Source organism: Sylvia atricapilla, chromosome 2 (genome assembly GCF_009819655.1).
Source record: "Sylvia atricapilla isolate bSylAtr1 chromosome 2, bSylAtr1.pri, whole genome shotgun sequence".
Classification (NCBI taxonomy): Eukaryota; Metazoa; Chordata; class Aves; order Passeriformes; family Sylviidae; genus Sylvia; species Sylvia atricapilla.
The window spans coordinates 114,547,391-114,563,778 of NC_089141.1; the positions used below are offsets into that span (position 1 = coordinate 114,547,391).

The 16,388-nt window shown below is 51.3% G+C and overlaps 3 protein-coding genes across 3 annotated transcripts in view; 2 read left to right on the forward strand and 1 right to left on the reverse strand.

The window, feature by feature from the left end:
• Positions 1-16,388, reverse strand: part of RRM1 (ribonucleotide reductase catalytic subunit M1) — a 516,096-nt gene that overhangs the window by 329,719 nt on the left and 169,989 nt on the right. The window lies entirely within an intron of this gene.
• On the forward strand, positions 3,505-3,989 carry KCNE2 (potassium voltage-gated channel subfamily E regulatory subunit 2). The gene has a single exon (XM_066340212.1). It carries the CDS (start codon positions 3,519-3,521, stop codon positions 3,894-3,896), a length of 378 nt encoding a protein of 125 aa, XP_066196309.1. The 5' UTR covers positions 3,505-3,518; the 3' UTR covers positions 3,897-3,989.
• On the forward strand, positions 5,716-15,938 carry SMIM11 (small integral membrane protein 11). The gene is made up of 5 exons (XM_066340220.1): positions 5,716-5,789; positions 8,112-8,173; positions 12,322-12,393; positions 14,089-14,268; positions 15,750-15,938. Exons 3-4 carry the CDS (start codon positions 12,373-12,375, stop codon positions 14,254-14,256), a joined length of 189 nt encoding a protein of 62 aa, XP_066196317.1. The 5' UTR covers positions 5,716-5,789; positions 8,112-8,173; positions 12,322-12,372; the 3' UTR covers positions 14,257-14,268; positions 15,750-15,938.

The following is a 16,388-nucleotide window of genomic DNA, read 5'->3' on the forward strand; positions in this document are numbered from 1 at the left end:
GGAAAGGAAAGGAAAGGAAAGGGTAAAAAAGAGAAAAGAAACCTAAAGTAAAGGAAAGGAAAGGAAAGGAAAGGAAAGGAAAGGAAAGGGTCAAACCTTGGGTGTTGAGCAGCCTGACTACTCAGTGCTCACCTCTTGTGCCCAGATCAGCAAAAGAAATTATTGTTCTTATCACTGCTGGTGCTACTGGTTTATTCATAGAAACATGAATTGATTCAGGTTGGAAGGGACCTTAAAGATCATCTCATTCTACTATCCCAGGTTGTTCCAAGCCCCATCCTGGCCTTGGGCACTGCCAGGGATCCAGGGGCAGCCACAGCTGCTCTGGGCACCCTGTGCCAGGGCCTGCCCATCCTCACAGCCAAGAATTCTTCTCTAAGAATTCTTAATATTGTTATTTTACAGAGCTCATTTTTACTCTTCTGGCTCACCAAAAAATGGAGCTGCATCCCAGTTTATCCCCAGGAAAGCTCTTTTCCAAGACCTAAACTTGCAGCAATCAGCACACAGGCTCATTCCCAGATCCGACAGGATGACTGATGCAAGCTGTCAGCCAATATTTGACTTTCCAGGTGAGATTAGATTTCGCTTTTAATTTAATATGAACATAAAGCGTGCAGTGCAAGGCACTTATTTCACAGCCTTGTGCAGGCTGGAGGCTCCTTAAAGGCATCCTTGCTCTTTTTGGGAGTTTCATCCCATTATCCAGTGGAGTTGGAAAATCCTGAGTGCTCTGGATCTCCTTAGGGAAGGACTCAGCAAAGGTGAGTTGCTGTTATCAAGTCTATTTCCTCTTGAAAAGTGATAGCAATTTTTGATGTAAATCAAGGAAAATGCAGATTTTACGAAGTGAATGCAGTTTGAATTCATATTTTCTCATATAGTTTCATTAATGACCTTTATTTGAGCCTGTGTGAGGGTATAACTGCACATGTACCTGAATCCCTGTGTGCACACAAGGCTGAATTCTTGAATTCCCAAATTGAAAGACATCCCAAAATTCTTATTAGCAATGAGAATTCGCTGCCTCTTCCCCTCTGGATGCAGTGAACTCCCTGTTCTTGAGGACTGGACTGGGAACAAAGGGTTTTGGGGGGAAGAATTCCACAGGTTTCAGGGCTTGGTTGGCCTGAGGAACTGAAGGAATTTGCCCACATTAAAGCAGGACAGTCTGAGTGGGAATGGGATCAGTGTGGAATGGGATCAGTGTGGAATGGGATCAGTGTGAGAATGGGATCAGTGTGAGAATGGGATCTGTGTGAGAATGGGATCAGTGTGGGAACGGGATCTGTGTGGGAACGGGATCAGTGTGAGAATGGGATCTGTGTGAGAATGGGATCAGTGTGAGAATGGGATCAGTGTGGGAATGGGATCTCTGTGGGAATGGGATCAGTGTGGGAATAGGATCAGTGTGGGAATGGGATCTGTGTGGGAATGGGATCAGTGTGAGAATGGGATCTCTGTGGGAATGGGATCAGTGTGGGAATGGGATCAGTGTGGGAATGGGATCAGTGTGAGAATGGGATCTGTGTGAGAATGGGATCAGTGTGGGAATGGGATCAGTGTGAGAATGGCATCTGTGTGAGAATGGGATCAGTGTGAGAATGGGATCAGTGTGGGAATGGGATCAGTGTGAGAATGGGTTCTGATGGGAATGGGATCTGTGTGGGAATGGGATCTGTGTGAGAATGGGATCAGTGTGAGAATGGGATCTGTGTGGGAATGGGATCAGTGTGGGAATGGGATCAGTGTGAGAATGGGATCAGTGTGGGAATGGGATCAGTGTGGGAATGGGATCAGTGTGAGAATGGGATCAGTGTGGGAATGGGATCAGTGTGAGAATGGGATCAGTGTGGGAATGGGATCAGTGTGAGAATGGGATCTGTGTAAGAATGGGATCAGTGTGAGAATGGGATCAGTGTGGGAATGGGATCAGTGTGAGAATGGGATCAGTGTGGGAATGGGATCAGTGTGGGAATGGGATCTGTGTGAGAATGGGATCAGTGTGGGAATGGGATCTGTGTGGGAATGGGATCTGTGTGAGAATGGGATCTGTGTGAGAATGGGATCAGTGTGGGAATGGGATCTGTGTGAGAATGGGATCTGTGTGGGAATGGGATCTGTGTGGGAATGGGATCAGTGTGGGAATGGGATCTGTGTGGGAATGGGATCTGTGTGAGAATGGGATCAGTGTGGGAATGGGATCAGTGTGGGAATGGGATCAGTGTGAGAATGGGATCTCTGTGGGAATGGGATCAGTGTGGGAATGGGATCAGTGTGAGAATGGGATCAGTGTGGGAATGGGATCAGTGTGGGAATGGGATCTGTGTGGGAATGGGATCAGTGTGGGAATGGGATCAGTGTGAGAATGGGATCAGTGTGGGAATGGGATCAGTGTGGGAATGGGATCAGTGTGAGAATGGGATCTCTGTGGGAATGGGATCTGTGTGGGAATGGGATCTGGTGGGAATGGGCTCTGAGTGGGAATGGGATCAGTGTGGGAATGGGATCTGGTGGGAACGGGCTCTGAGTGGGAAGGAATGCTGGAGGGGAATTCCCATCCAGTGAGACACAAACCTGGTTCATGGGGTCTGAGCAGCACTGGGATCTGAATTTTGGGATAAATAGGATCAAACATGGCCTTGTAGCACCAGGGAGTGTCTCTGCCCCTTCAGGGACTGTCCCAAATGATCCCTGAGGCCACTCCAGGGATGGAGTCTCAGCCTCTGTGTCCCTCCCATGGCTTTGTCTTCTCCTCAGGAGAAATCCTTCTTCCCCTGGAGTTTCACCTCTGTAGGGAAGGGACAGTGCCACAAACCCTGTGACAGGGCCATGGGGGGCTGCAGCAAAGTGTCCCCCAGAGCAAAGGGACCTGAGTGGGCTCCAGGATGAGCAGAGGGCTGGAGCAGCTCTGCTGGGAGGAAAGGCTGCCACAGCTGGGATTGTTCAGCCTGGACAGGAGAAGCTTTGGGCTGAGCTCAGGGTGGCCTTGCAGGGCCTGAAGGAGCCCCAGGAAACCTGGAGAGAGACAATTCCCAAGGGCTGCAGGGACAGGACACAGGGAATGGCTTCAACCTCAGAAATGACAAGTTCAGGTGGGATGTTGGGAAAAAATCCTTCCCTGGGAGGGTGAGGAGGGGCTGGGCTGGAATTCCCAGATTTGCTGTGGCTGCCCCTGGATCCCTGGCAGTGCCCAAGGCCAGGTTGGACACTTGGAGCACCTGGGACAGTGGGAGGTGTCCCTGCCATGGCAGGGGTGGCACTGGGTGGGATTTAATGTCCCTTCCATCCCAAACCATTCCATGATTCTGAGTAGGATCCCCTTGGGTCTCTGAACACATGGAAGCTCTCAGAGATGGGGATTCTCAGCTGAGCTAAAACTGCACCTTCAAGTGTCAGAGGGTGGCTGTTACTGGGTAATTGTCACAACACTGACAAAATACTCCAAGTCTTTTAATACAGACATCTGATTAAAAAAAAGGATATTTTCTTGTCTTTAGAAGCATTCATCGGCAAGGATGGCCCAGATGCAAAACTTCACTTGGGCAGTGGAAGACATTTTCAAGGACACTTTCGTCAATTACATGAACAGCTGGAGGAGAAACATGACAGAAGCAGCGACCAAGCTGCAGGCTGAGGTGGCTGCTGAGAACTTTGACTACGTTATCCTGTACCTGATGGTGATGATCGGGATGTTCTCCTTCATCATCGTGGCCATCCTGGTGAGCACGGTGAAATCCAAGAGGAGGGAGCACTCCAACGATCCCTATCACCAGTACATCGTGGAGGACTGGGGAGAGAAGTACAAAAACCAGGTCCTGAACCCAGAGGATCTCAAGTGTGTGATCCATGAAAACCTGGCAGCAAGGGATAAAACAAGCCCGGAATCTCCTTGATTTTTCGGGAACGCCAGCAGTGAGGGATTCACAGAGTCACACAGAGGGAACTCACTGGAATTCCCAAGAGCTGTGGAAGCGTTGATTAAATTAACACACGTGGATAATTGGAGTCCTGAGGGAATCAATGTAATGGTTCCTGTGAGGATCTTGGGAAAGTCCAAGAAAAAAAAAAATAATCTATGATTGTGTTTCCCTTTGATATTCTGTCCTTTAGGAAAATAAAGCCAAGACAAGGATAACTTTGTTTATTTGAGCATTGTTTAAATCCAAAAGCAGATCTGGATGTTCCCACCTCAGAATAACCATGAATTAGTGGTCAAAAGTGCCGATTTAGATCCAAATTGTGTGACTTAAAAAATAATTTGAAAATGTCCAGTAAAACCTCCAATCTCCTGGGACTGACTAAACAATCCCTTAGGGAATGAATCACAGGAGGGACTTGCACACATTCACTCCCAACTACTTTTTAGTGATCTGACTTCTATTTTTGCTTGTGTTAAGTGATAAATGACAAAGGGCTTCCTTTTTTGGGGAGCCTTTGGATTGTTCTGGACGCAGGTCTTGAGATCTGAGGTGATACCATCACACTCCAGACGAGCTGGAGGTGTAAAAAAAGCACAACCAGCAGGCCAAAGGAAAAGATTCTCCTCTGCTCTTGTGAGCCCCCACCTGCAGAGCTTCATCGGGATCAATTCCAGGAAAAGGTGGAGCTGCTGAGGAGTCCAGAGGAGCCACGGAGCTGTTTCACAGAGTGCCTCTGGAGCCAGGCTGGGAGAGCTGGGGGTGCTCCATGGAGAGGAGAAGCTCCAGGGAGAGCTCAGAGCCCTGCCAGGGGCTCCAGGAGAGCTGCAGAGGGACTTCTCACATAGTAATGTGAGGATAAATCTGGGATTTTGGGATTCTGGGCTGTGTGTGCAGCTTTGTCCCAGGGAGTTGAAGCAGATCAGATTCCTGCAGATGGGAAAGAGGAGAGGGTCTGTCCAGATCCCACCTCAGGGCTGTGTCAGCAATTCCCTGTGAACCCCAAATCCTCTGAAATCCTCAAGGGGATCTGGCCTTAAGTTAAAAGGAGAAATTCTTTAGTATGAGGCTGGTGAGGCCCTGGCACAGGTTCTCCAAAGAGGTTGTGGACTCCCTATTCCCAGAAATGTTCAAGGCCAGGCTGGAGACGGCTTGGAGCAACCTGGACACCTCCCACTGTCCTTCCAGTCTGCTCCAAGCCCAGTGTCCAGCCTGGCCTTGGGCACTGCCAGGGATCCAGGGGCAGCCACAGCAAATCTGGGAATTCTATTCCAGCCTCTCCCCACCCTCCCAGGGAGGAAATTTTTCCTAATATCTGCTCTAAATCTGTAATGTTTTCAGTTTGAAGCCATTCCCTGTGTCCTGTCCCTGCAGCCCTTGGGAATTGTCTCTGTCCAGGTTTCCTGGGGCTCCTTCAGGCCCTGGCAAGGCCACCCTGAGCTCAGCCCAAAGCTTCTCCTGTCCAGGCTGAACAATCCCAGCTGTGGCAGCCTTTCCTCCCAGCAGAGCTGCTCCAGCCCTCTGCTCATCCTGGAGCCTCCTCTGGGCTCTCTGCAGCAGCTCCACGTCCTCCCTGGGCTGGGAATTCCAGGGCTGGGGCAGCTCTGCAGGTGGCTCTCACCTGAGGGGGCACAGGGCACAATCCCAATCCCTTTCCTCATCCCAATCCCTTTCCTCATCTAATCCCTCTCCCGATCCCCACTCTGGGCACGGGGGGCTCCGGAACCTCTCCGCGGTGCCCAGGGGAGCTGTTTTAGCGCAGAAACTCCTCATTTCTGGGGAAAACGCGGAGTTCCGCCGCCGCAGCGCCTCAGCGGGAGGAGCGGCCCCGAGCGGAGCGCCGCCCCCGCCCGCCATGGCGGCCCGCAGGTAGGAGCGCCCGGGCCTCTCCTTCCCTTCTTTTTCTTTCCTTTTTTCCTTCTTTTCTTCCTTCTTTCCTTCTCTCCTTCTCCTCACGGCCCCGCGGGGATGGGCCTGGGCACCCCGGTCTGAATCGCTGCCGGCCCCGAGAGCTCCGCTCCCCGCGGCTGGGGCTGTTCTCCCGTGCGGGGCCTGCTGCCTTCGCTCGCCGGCCTGTCCCGCTGCTTTCCCTGCCCTGCTGCCTTCCCTTCTCTTCCCTTCCCTTCCTTTCCCTGCCCTGCTGCCTTCCCTGCCCTGCTGCCTTCCCTTCCCTGCCCTGCTGCCTTCCCTTCCCTGCCCTGCTGCCTTCCTTTCCCTTCCCTTCCCTTCCCTTCCCTTCCCTTCCCTTCCCTTCCCTTCCCTGCCCTGCCCTGCCCTGCCCTGCCCTGCCCTGCCCTGCCCTGCCCTGCCCTGCCCTGCCCTGCCCTGCTGCCTTCCTTTCCCTGCCCTGCTGCCTTCCCTTCCCTGCCCTGCTGCCTTTCCTTTCCTGCCCTGCTGCCTTCCTTTCCCTGCTGCCTTCCCTTCCCTTCCCTTCCCTTCCCTTCCCTTCCCTTCCCTTCCCTTCCCTTCCCTGCCCTGCCCTGCCCTGCCCTGCCCTGCCCTGCCCTGCCCTGCCCTGCCCTGCCCTGCCCTGCCCTGCCCTGCCCTGCCCTGCCCTGCCCTGCCCTGCTGCCTTCCCTTCCCTGCCCTGCTGCCTTCCCTTCCCTGCCCTGCTGCCTTCCCTTCTCTTCCCTTCCCTTCCTTTCCCTGCCCTGCTGCCTTTCCTGCTGCTTTCCCTGCCCTGCCCCTTCTCCGCCCCCGCTCTTTGCTCTCCGGGCCTCGTCCTTTCTCTACAGCCTCCCTTCCGTCTCCTCCATCCCCTTCCTTCTCTCTAGTCCTTTCTGTGTTCCTCACCCCGCTTTTCTCCATCTCCAGCCCCTCTCTTTGCTCTCCATTTATTTGTGCTCCTCACCCCGCTGTCCTCCATCTCCAGCCCCTCTCTTTGCTCTCCATTTTTTTCTGTTTTTCTCCATATCCAGCCCCTCTCTTTGCTCTCCAGTCCTTTCTGTGTTCTTCACCCTGCTCTCCTCCATCTCCAGCCCCTCTCTTTGCTCTCCATTTATTTGTGTTCCTCACCCTGCTCTCCTCCATCTCCGGCCCCTCTCTTTGCTCTCCAGTCCTTTCTGTGTTCTTCACCCTGCTCTCCTCCATCTCCAGCCCCTCTCTTTGCTCTCCATTTATTTCTGTTTTTCTCCATCCCCAGCCCCTCTCTTTGCTCTCCATTTATTTCTGTTTTTCTCCATCTCCAGCCCCTCTCTTTGCTGTCCAGTCCTTTCTGTGTTCCTCACACTGCTCTCCTCCGTCTCCAGCCCCTCTCTTTGCTCTCCATTTCTTTCCGTGTTCCTCACCCCGCTTTTCTCCATCTCCAACCCCTCTCTTTGCTCTCCATTTATTTCTGTTTTCCTCCATCTCCAGCCCCTCTCTTTGCTCTCCAGTCCTTTCCCTGTTCCTCACCCCGCTTTCCTCCATCTCCAGCCCCTCTCTTTGCTCTCTCCCCACCCTTTGCTCTCCAGTCCCCCCACTGCTGTTCTCCAGCCCCACTTTACTTGGTCCCCAGCTCTCCCTCCTGGCTCACCCGTCCCCTTTTCTTGTTCTTCTTGTTTCCTTCTTTCCTCTCCAGCCCCCTCTCCGTTCTGGTTCTCCCCTCCTTTCTCTTCAGCTCCCCCTCCTTGTTCTCCAGACATCCCCCCTTACTCTCCAGCCCCCATTCCTTGTTCTCCAGTATCCCCTCCTTCCCCTTCAGCCCCCCTTCCTTGCTCTCCATCCCCTTTCCTTGCTCTGCACCCCTGTTTTTCTTGCTTTCCACCCTCCTTCCTTGTTCCCCAATCCCTTGTTCCCCAGGACAGAGCTGGGATGGGGCAGCCACAGCTGCTCTGGGCACTCTGTGCCACTCTCTGCCAGGGAACAATTCCTGATTCCCAATCTCCCATCCAGCCCTGCCCTCGGGCAGTTTAAAACCATTGCCCCTTGTCCTGGCACTCAGTCCTTATAAATAGTCCCTCTCCATCCTTTTTATGAGTCATTTAAGCACTGAAAGGGTCTCTAAGGTCTCCCTGGAATTGTCTTTTCTCCAGGCTGGAGAATCCCAGTTCTCCCAGTCTGTTTCCAGAGCAGAGAGGCTCCAGCCTTGGGATCATCTTTGTGATGATGGTGGAACAGTCTGATGTGCCTCTGGCATTTCTGGGTTTGGTTTGATTTTAATCCAGCCAATGCAAATGAAACATCCCATCTGCTCTGTTCCTGTTTTTGCAGAGTTTGGAGTATGTGAGGAGCTGCCAGAGGAATCACTCGTATTTTAATTTCTCCTTCATCAGGTATAAAGATTTTTGATGGGGTTTTTTTAATTGTTTTGATGTTGCTTGAGTTGGAACCTTGAGTTGATCCAAAATCAGAATCAGAATCAGGTTTGGGTTGGAAAGGACTTTACAGATCAACACATTCCAAGCCCTGCCATGAGCAGGGACACCTTCCAGGCTGCTCAGAGTCCCGTCCAGCCTGGCCTTGGTGAGTGACACCCTTTTCTAGCTCAGAAATGTCACTTTTAAGTGCTCTCAGATAACTCAGTAGCTTGGTGCTTTCTGAGGCCTGCTGGCTGGAGTTGTCCAGCAATCCCCAAAGGAATTAGGGGATTGGAATTGGACTGGAACATCCCCAGCCCCATTTTGTGGGAATGATGGAGTTCTTGGCAGGCAGGGCAAGGGGTGCAGCCAGGACACCTCGGGAGGGTTTGGATGTTGTGTGGAGCCCCAGGAGGGTTTGGATGCTGTGGATGTGCTGTGGATGTGCTGTGGATGCTGTGGATGTCCTGTGGATGTGCTGTGGATGCTGTGTGGAGCCCCAGGAGGGTTTGGACATTCTGTGGATGTGTGGATGTTGTGTGGATGCTGTGGATGCTGTGTGGATGCTGTGTGGAGCCCCAGGAGGGTTTGGATGCTGTGGATGTTGTGTGGATGCTGTGGATGTGCTGTGGATGTTGTGTGGAGCCCCAGGAGGGTTTGGACGTTCTGTGGATGTGCTGTGGATGTCCTGTGGATGTGCTGTGGATGTTGTGTGGATGCTGTGGATGCTGTGTGGATGTAGTGTGGAGCCCCAGGAGGTTTTGGATGCTGTGGATGTGCTGTGGATGTGCTGTGGATGCTGTGGATGTCCTGTGGATGTGCTGTGGATGCTGTGTGGATGCTGTGAGGAGCCTCAGGGCTGGCTCTGCTCTGCAGACAGTGCCCTGAGAGCCTGGGCTGCCCCGTGGTTCCTGTGGAGAGCTGCAATCCAGGGGCTGGGATTGAATTCCCTGCTCCAGCACAGGCTCCCACGTGCCCAGCTGTGGGCTGGGTTGCACAAGGCAGAGCTGGGCAGAGATCCTGGGGCTGGAATTGGGGCTAATCCCAAGATCTGGGGTTAGCCCTCCCTTAGTGACCCTGGGGAATGAGGGACCTGTGTGCAGAGGATCCCAGAGGATTTGGGGTTCACAGGGAATTGCTGGCACAGCCCTGAGGTGGGATCTGGACAGACCCTCTCCTCTCTCCCATCTGCAGGAGTCTGATCTGCTTCAATTCCTTGGAACAAGGCTGCACACACAGCCCAGAATCCCAAAATCCCAGACTGGTTTGGGTTGGGAGGGACCTTAGAGCTCACCCAGTGCCACCCCTGCCGTGACAGGGACACTTTGCACTGCCCTAGGCTGCTCCAAGCCCAATATCCAACCTGGGCAGAGACATTTCCAGGGATCCAGGGGCAGCCACAGTGGGATGCCTCTGCTCATGACCCTGTAGAGCAGCCACCACTCATCTTTTAAGGAACAAAATTCCAGAGGACACCTGGCAGTGACCAGGTAGTGCCTGGCAGCTGCAATCCCAGGGAATCCTTGTGAGCCTGGGGCCAGTTTATCCCAGGCTGTGGAGCATCTGTGAGGGAGCTCTGGCTGAGCCTGGTGCTGCTGCCCCTCCTCACGTGGCTGCCCAGGAGCTCCCTGCAGGTGAGGGGAAGGAGCAGTGCCCTTGTGTGGGGCCCAGGCCCTGTGTTTGCCTGCCTTTCCCTGGGGAAGGAACAATGCCTGCCTGTGGATGTGTTCCCAGCTCCTATCTGGGGCCTTATCTCCTGGGGAAAGGCAAACACAGAATTCCAGCTGTTTATTTGCCCTGTGGGCTTTTAAGATATCCCAACCTTGAAAAAGCAGTGTTGGAGCTTTTTGCTCTCGCACTGATGACCTCAGTGCTCATAACTGGTGTTTTTAAAGCGTTAAGGGAATCCTAGAATCCTGGAGTGGTTTGGATTGGAAGGGATTTCAAAGCTTACCCAGTTCCACAGGCAGGGACACCTTCCGTTAATCCCAGGCTGCTCCAAGCCCCAGTGTCCAGCCTGGCCTTGGGCACTGCCAGGGATCCAGGGGCAGCCACAGCTGCTCTGGGCAAAATCCTCCTCTTTTCCCACTTTCTCTCTCTCCTTCTCACTTGGTTCTCCCTGCCCTGTGCTGCAGCTTCACCTGCTTTTTTTCAATCCTTTCCAATAAATTGCATTTATCTTTCCAATAAACTGGATTTGATAAGATGGAAACTGGAAAAGCCAAGAGATGAGATGAGGAGAAGTTTTTGGCCCCTGGAGGCTGGTGAGATGTGGGAATGCAGCCTGGAGGGAGCAGTGACATTCCCACTCAGTTCCAGCTGCACAGGACACTGTGGGGACAGAGGTGTCAGCTCTGGGAAACATTTTGGGATTACAAGAAAGATGGACAGAGACAATTCCCAAGGGCTCAGGGACAGGAGCCAGGGAATGACTTCCCAGTGCCCAGGGCAGGGCTGGGTGGGATCTGGGGCAGGAATTGTTCCCTGGCAGGGTGGGCAGGGCTGGGATGGAATTCCCAAAGAAGCTTCTGGATCCCTGGCAGTGCCCAAGGCCAGGATGGACACTGGAGCAGCCTGGGACAGTGGGAGGTGTCCCTGCCATGGCATGGGATCATCTCCAAGGTCCTTCCAACCCATTCCATGATAACATGAAGTGAAAATATGTATTTTTTTTTGAAATGTAACAACACTGCCTCAGTTCAGGACCACCCTGACGTTTCCTCAGCAGGATAAGGAGCTGCACAGTCAGGATCAGCACAGAAATAGTGACTGATTAACAGGAATTTGGTGGTGGCTGCCACTCCAGGGCTTTGGTACAGTTGGGTTTTAGTCACAGGGATGTCTGGAGGAATGGGAATGTTTCCAGAGGGCTCTCAGCAGGGTGAGAGGGAAAAGGAGAGGAGGGAATGCTCTGGCTGGAGAAATTAGAACATCTGCCCAGAGACTGAGCAGACAGGAGCTGCAAGAACATTTCATTTCTGCAGGAAGCTCAGCAGCAGCTCTCTGGTGTGGTGCTGATTTATTCAGCCCAGCTTTTCTCGGTGCTGGAGTGTTCCCTCCTGCCTTTCCTCTCTTATTCCACGGACAGGAAAGGTCTCCAGGGGTTAATTTGGATTACAGCAGCTGAAGAGGTGGAGCAGGGAGCCCAGGGCAGTGCTGCAGCCTGGAGCAGGTTTTTCATCCCAGGAATTGAGCCCTGGAATGGTTGGTGACCACTCAGGGCTCCAGGGAGTGCTTGGTTTGCCAACCTCCACGTTTATAAACTGTCAGGATGGAGAATTCAATTAACCAATCACAGAGGAGTGATAAATGAGAGGATTAATGAGATTTTCAGGCTCCAAACAGAGCAGGTGGGCTTAGAAACCCTCCAGGAAGCCCCAAGGCAGCTCCAGTGGGGCTCTGTGTCCCTCAGGCACACACAGGGGGAGCACACACAGCTCCAGCTTCCAAAGGCACCGTGCTTTCCATGGGGCAGCTGCCAGGATGTGGAATTCTAGCCCCAGCACCTGCCCTGGGGCTGTCAGAGCCTGTCCTGCTCCTGTCACTGTGAGCCCAGAAAGGCCCTGGAGGTCCCTGGGGATGGCTGGGGGTGAGCCCCTCACAGGGGCAGGGTGGGCTCATTAGCAGCTTGCCTAATTCTCTTTTAATTTCCATTTCTCTCAGAGTTCATTCTGCTTTATTTCCCGTTTCTCCAAGATTTATTCTGCTTTCTTTGCTGTTATCCCAAGAGTTCGTTCTGCTTTATTTCTCATTTCTCCAAGAGCTCATTCTGCTTTATTTCCCACTTTTCCAAGAGCTCATTCTGATTTATTTTCCACTTTTCCAAGAGTTCATTCTGCTTTGTTTCCAGTTTCTCCAAGAGTTCATTCTGCTTTATTTTCCACTTTTCCAAGAGTTCATTCTGCTTTATTTTCCACTTTTCCAAGAGTTCATTCTGCTCTGTTTCCAATTTCTCCAAGAGTTCATTCTGCTTTATTTTCCACTTTTCCAAGAGCTCATTCTGCTTTGTTTCCCATTTCTCCAAGAGTTCATTCTGCTTTATTTTCCACTTTTCCAAGAGTTCATTCTGCTTTATTTTCCACTTTTCCAAGAGCTCATTCTGCTTTGTTTCCAATTTCTCCAAGATGCTCCTGCCCTGCCCTGTGCCTCCAGGAGTGTGACCCCCCCAGTCCGAGATGGTGGCCTTTAACTGGAAGGTGAGGCTGGAGCACATTCCCACTGTTTTATTCCCTTTCTTTCCACGTGGGGTGTGTTGGGTGGGCTCTGATGGTTCCTCTCCCGGGGAGGGTTGTTTAACCCCCAAACCCTCAGGATCTATTGGGGATTTCTTGTTGTCCTGCCTTGCCCCAGGATTTGCTGTTGGGGCCTCACACGTTAGAGCTGAGCTCACCAAGAGTTCTGCTCCTGCTGCTTTTCCTCTTTCCAGGTTTTTCTCTGGCTGCTGCTCTTCCCTCAGCTCCTTTTGTTACTGGAGGAGAATTTCTCCCCTCTATTTTTGGGTTTTTGGGGCCATGAAAGCTCTGCAGGGTCTTGTGTCAGGCACCACAAGTGTTGGAGCAGGGACCTCCTGCCTGGGGCTGTTGGAGCAAGTGCATGGAGGCTCCAGGATGAGCAGAGGGCTGGAGCAGCTCTGCTGGGAGGAAAGGCTGCCACAGCTGGGATTGTTCAGCCTGGACAGGAGAAGCTTTGGGCTGAGCTCAGGGTGGCCTTGCAGGGCCTGAAGGAGCCCCAGGAAACCTGGAGAGAGACAATTCCCAAGGGCTGCAGGGACAGGACACAGGGGATGGCTTCACACTGAGAAATTCCAGGTTTAGACGGGATATTGGTCAGGAATTGTTCCTTGGGAGAGGCTGGGATGGAATTCCCAGACTTTGTGTGGCTGCCCCTGGATCCCTGGCAGTGCCCAAGGCCAGGCTGGAGCAGCCTGGGACAGTGGGAGGTGTCCCTGCCCGTGGAACTGGATGAGCTTTGAAATCCCTCCCCATCCCAACCATTCCACGAGTCTGTAATTAACAATTTGAACACATTAAATCCAACTTTTCCCCCAACCCTGCTGTTGCCTCTCTGTGCCTGTGGGGAGATTGACAGAGCCTGGTGTTTATTCCTCACTCCCTGCTGCTGCATGGGACACGAGGCTTGGCTTAAATCCAGTGTTTTGATGGTGTCCTGACAGCTTGGGGAGATCCTGAGGGAACAGGGTGAATTCCAAGTCCACAGAGTTAGCCCAGAACCATGGAATATCCTGATGGGAAGGGACCCACAGGGATCTCCCTGGCCCTGCACAGAGCCCCCAACAATCCCACCCCATCCCTGGGTGCCCAGCACCCATTTCCACTTCATTTTCCTCCCCAGCTTCATGGTTTTATAGCATTCAAACAACTCTGTGCAATTCCAGACATTCAAAAAACTGCTACAACAGTCCTTGGAAGTTGTGGATTTTTTTTTTTTTTTTACTTTTCCCCCAGTTTAAAGGCATTTATCTGCACCTTCCATGACTGAGCAGGTTCATGACAAAATTGCTATGAATTAATGTTTCCTGGAGTGTTTTTGAGGGTGTCCCATCTGAGAGCTGGGATCCAGCACTTGTGAGGATTGTTCAGCAGCATTTCCACTTTCACAGTTTCCCTGAAATGCTCAGTTCTTCCCTTTTTTTCAGCTCCAGGTGGTGCAAATATTGCTGGAGAATGAGCAAAAGGAGTTCAGGTCTTGAAGGAAGGGGATTTTTCTTTGGCTTTCTTGCTCTGCCTGGTTTAATTTCCCACAGAAATAAAAACCATGGAGAGACAGGAGCATTCCTATTGGAATGGAAGATGCAGAACATCCCTATAAATTCATTTTTTTAACTCTCCAAATCTTTCAGAAGTGCCTAAATAGATTCTTTGGCATTCCAGGCTCTGGAGAACTTCCCACTGCTGATGTACATTTTGGCAGCTAAAACTTTGATCCTTTGCTTGGCCTTTGCTGGAGTCAAAATGTACCAGAGCAAGAAAATTGAGGAGAAGCTGAAGAGGGAACGTGAAGAGAGACTGAAAGCAGAAGCAGAGAAGAAGGATGAGTGAGGAGTCCCTCAGGTATGGAATTGATCCCAATTCCTGGGCTTTGGCAATGGCACTGCTCATCTCAGTGGGATTGATTGGGAATGTGCAATCAGACTTGGAATATTGGAATATTTGGGGTTTGCTCACTCTTTCCTTCTGGGATTTGCACAAAGCACTGTCCTGTTTGAGGGTATTTTAACCCAATATTCCCTTTCTGGTTTTATCTGCCTGGATTTTTATGGCTGTTGCACAAAGAGGGGGATAAATTGGGAATAACTGCAGGGGAGCAGCCAGGCAGGATGCTGCAAGCAGAATTCTGGGCCTTAAAGTCACAAAATAAAGAGAGAAGATAATCAGCCTTTCTAAACGAGTGTGATTATTGACAGCCTGGGGGTGGTTTAGCTGGAAAGGGCAAATTCCACACCTGGAATTCCCAAAGGGACAGGTTATGCCATGGAACATCCACCAGGTAGAATTCCCTGAGAAAAATGCACATTTTTCTGCCTGAAAGAGCAAAAGGAACGTTACAAAATCCCCTAAAATTGGGATTTTTCATTCTGAAATTCCTGAGTTCCTCCCCTGTGTTCCCAAAGTTGAAGCAATCCCTGTTTCCTTGGAGCAAATCCATCAGCAGAATGAACTCTGCCTGGTGCTTGGATTCTGTTCCCTGCCTTGCTTGTCATTTTTGGAGCAGTTTGCTTCACTTCTCCCTGTTCTGCAGCAAAAAAGGAATTCTATTCCTGCCTGCCCTTTGGAAGCTCAGTGGGAGTTGGATGTCATGTTGCTCTTTATTGCAATAAAATCTTATTTCCCTTGCTGAGGTCATCCCCTCCCATCTAAAGTCACTTCTCAGTCCTTAAAACCTTCCCTAGATTTTCATTTCCACCCTGTCACTGTTTTATTCCCTTTCTTCCCAAGGATTGGGAATTGTGCCTAGAAATGAGGCCCTGGGAATAACCATGGGAACAAAGGTTTTACTATTTACACAAGAAAAAAAAACCCAAAAAACCACTAAAACAACAAAACCAAAGGGGTTTTGGTTTTTTTTTTTTTTTTTGGTTTTTTTTTTTTTTGGCTTGAGGGCAGATTTTGGCCACTTCCCTGGAAAAGGAAAAGTTGGACAGGGTTTGGAGCAACCTGGGCTAGTGGGAGGTGTCCCTGCCCATGGCAGGGGTGGGTGGGATGAGCTTGAAAATCCCTTTAACCCAAACCACTCTGGGATTCTGGGCAGTGCTATTCCAAGGAATTCTGTGTGGCAAATCCCCACATCTCCACGGATTTCTGCATCAGGATCACCACACAAAAAAACCCATCAGTGCCCAGGCATTAAAACCTCTCTGATTCCACAGAAATTCCCTTCCCAGTCCCCTGAGCTGCCCAGGAGAGACACTGTCCTTCCTAAATTCTGGGATTAATTCTTAATTCCCCCCATGGAGCTGGGAACAGCTCCCAAGGAGCCCCTGTGCTCTCCCTCTTGTGCCTGCTGTTCTCACTGCTCTCTCCCCACCCTGCAGGTTCCTGACTCTTGGATTCCCTTCCCAGGAGGATCCAAGACGATCCTGGAAAAGAAGGAAACCTGTAAAATGTGTAACCTCAGAGTGACACTTAAATTATCTTCATTTTTCTGTGTACAGCAAAGCATCTGAGCCTCTATTTATGCAATAAAAAAAGCCTTTGTTTAGAAAATAAAAATCAAAAATAAACTTGTCTGCTGCTTCCTTCAGAGGATTGGAGCTGCAAGGAGGTGGATGGAAGAGGAAAACACTCTGAAGGGAAAATAAATGAGGAGAAAAAAACGCTCTGGATCCATCCTGGGAGGCTCCAAAGTTCATGGAGAGGGAGAAGGAAGTGGCTCAGTGCAGTTTTTGCAGCTGCTGCCTGCAAGGGTCAGCAGGAGTTTTACCAGGAGCTTTTCCAAGCACTTGGTGCATCCAGGATTTCCTTGGATCCGTGGAAGTCACGGTGTCACCTGAAGGAAAATTCCTGGGAGGTTTATCCTGAGAATCTCCTTGGTTCTGTTTCCTGCCTGGGCAGTGGCACCAAATCCTTGGCCATGGAATCCTGGAATGGTTTGGGTTGGAAAAGACCTAAAATCACCTTATTCCACCTTTCCATGGACACCTCCCAGTGTCCCAGGCTGCTCCAAGTGTCCA

What these genes read in the sequence shown, in the direction of transcription:
- SMIM11 (XM_066340220.1), top strand. Translation starts at nt 12,373, where the DNA reads ATGGTGGCCTTTAACTGGAAG. An exon ending in TGGTGGCCTTTAACTGGAAG is followed by an intron (nt 12,394 to 14,088) that starts GTGAGGCTGGAG and finishes TTGGCATTCCAG; the next exon opens with GCTCTGGAGAACTTCCCACT.
- KCNE2 (XM_066340212.1), top strand. Translation starts at nt 3,519, where the DNA reads ATGGCCCAGATGCAAAACTTCACTTGGGCAGTGGAAGACATTTTCAAG.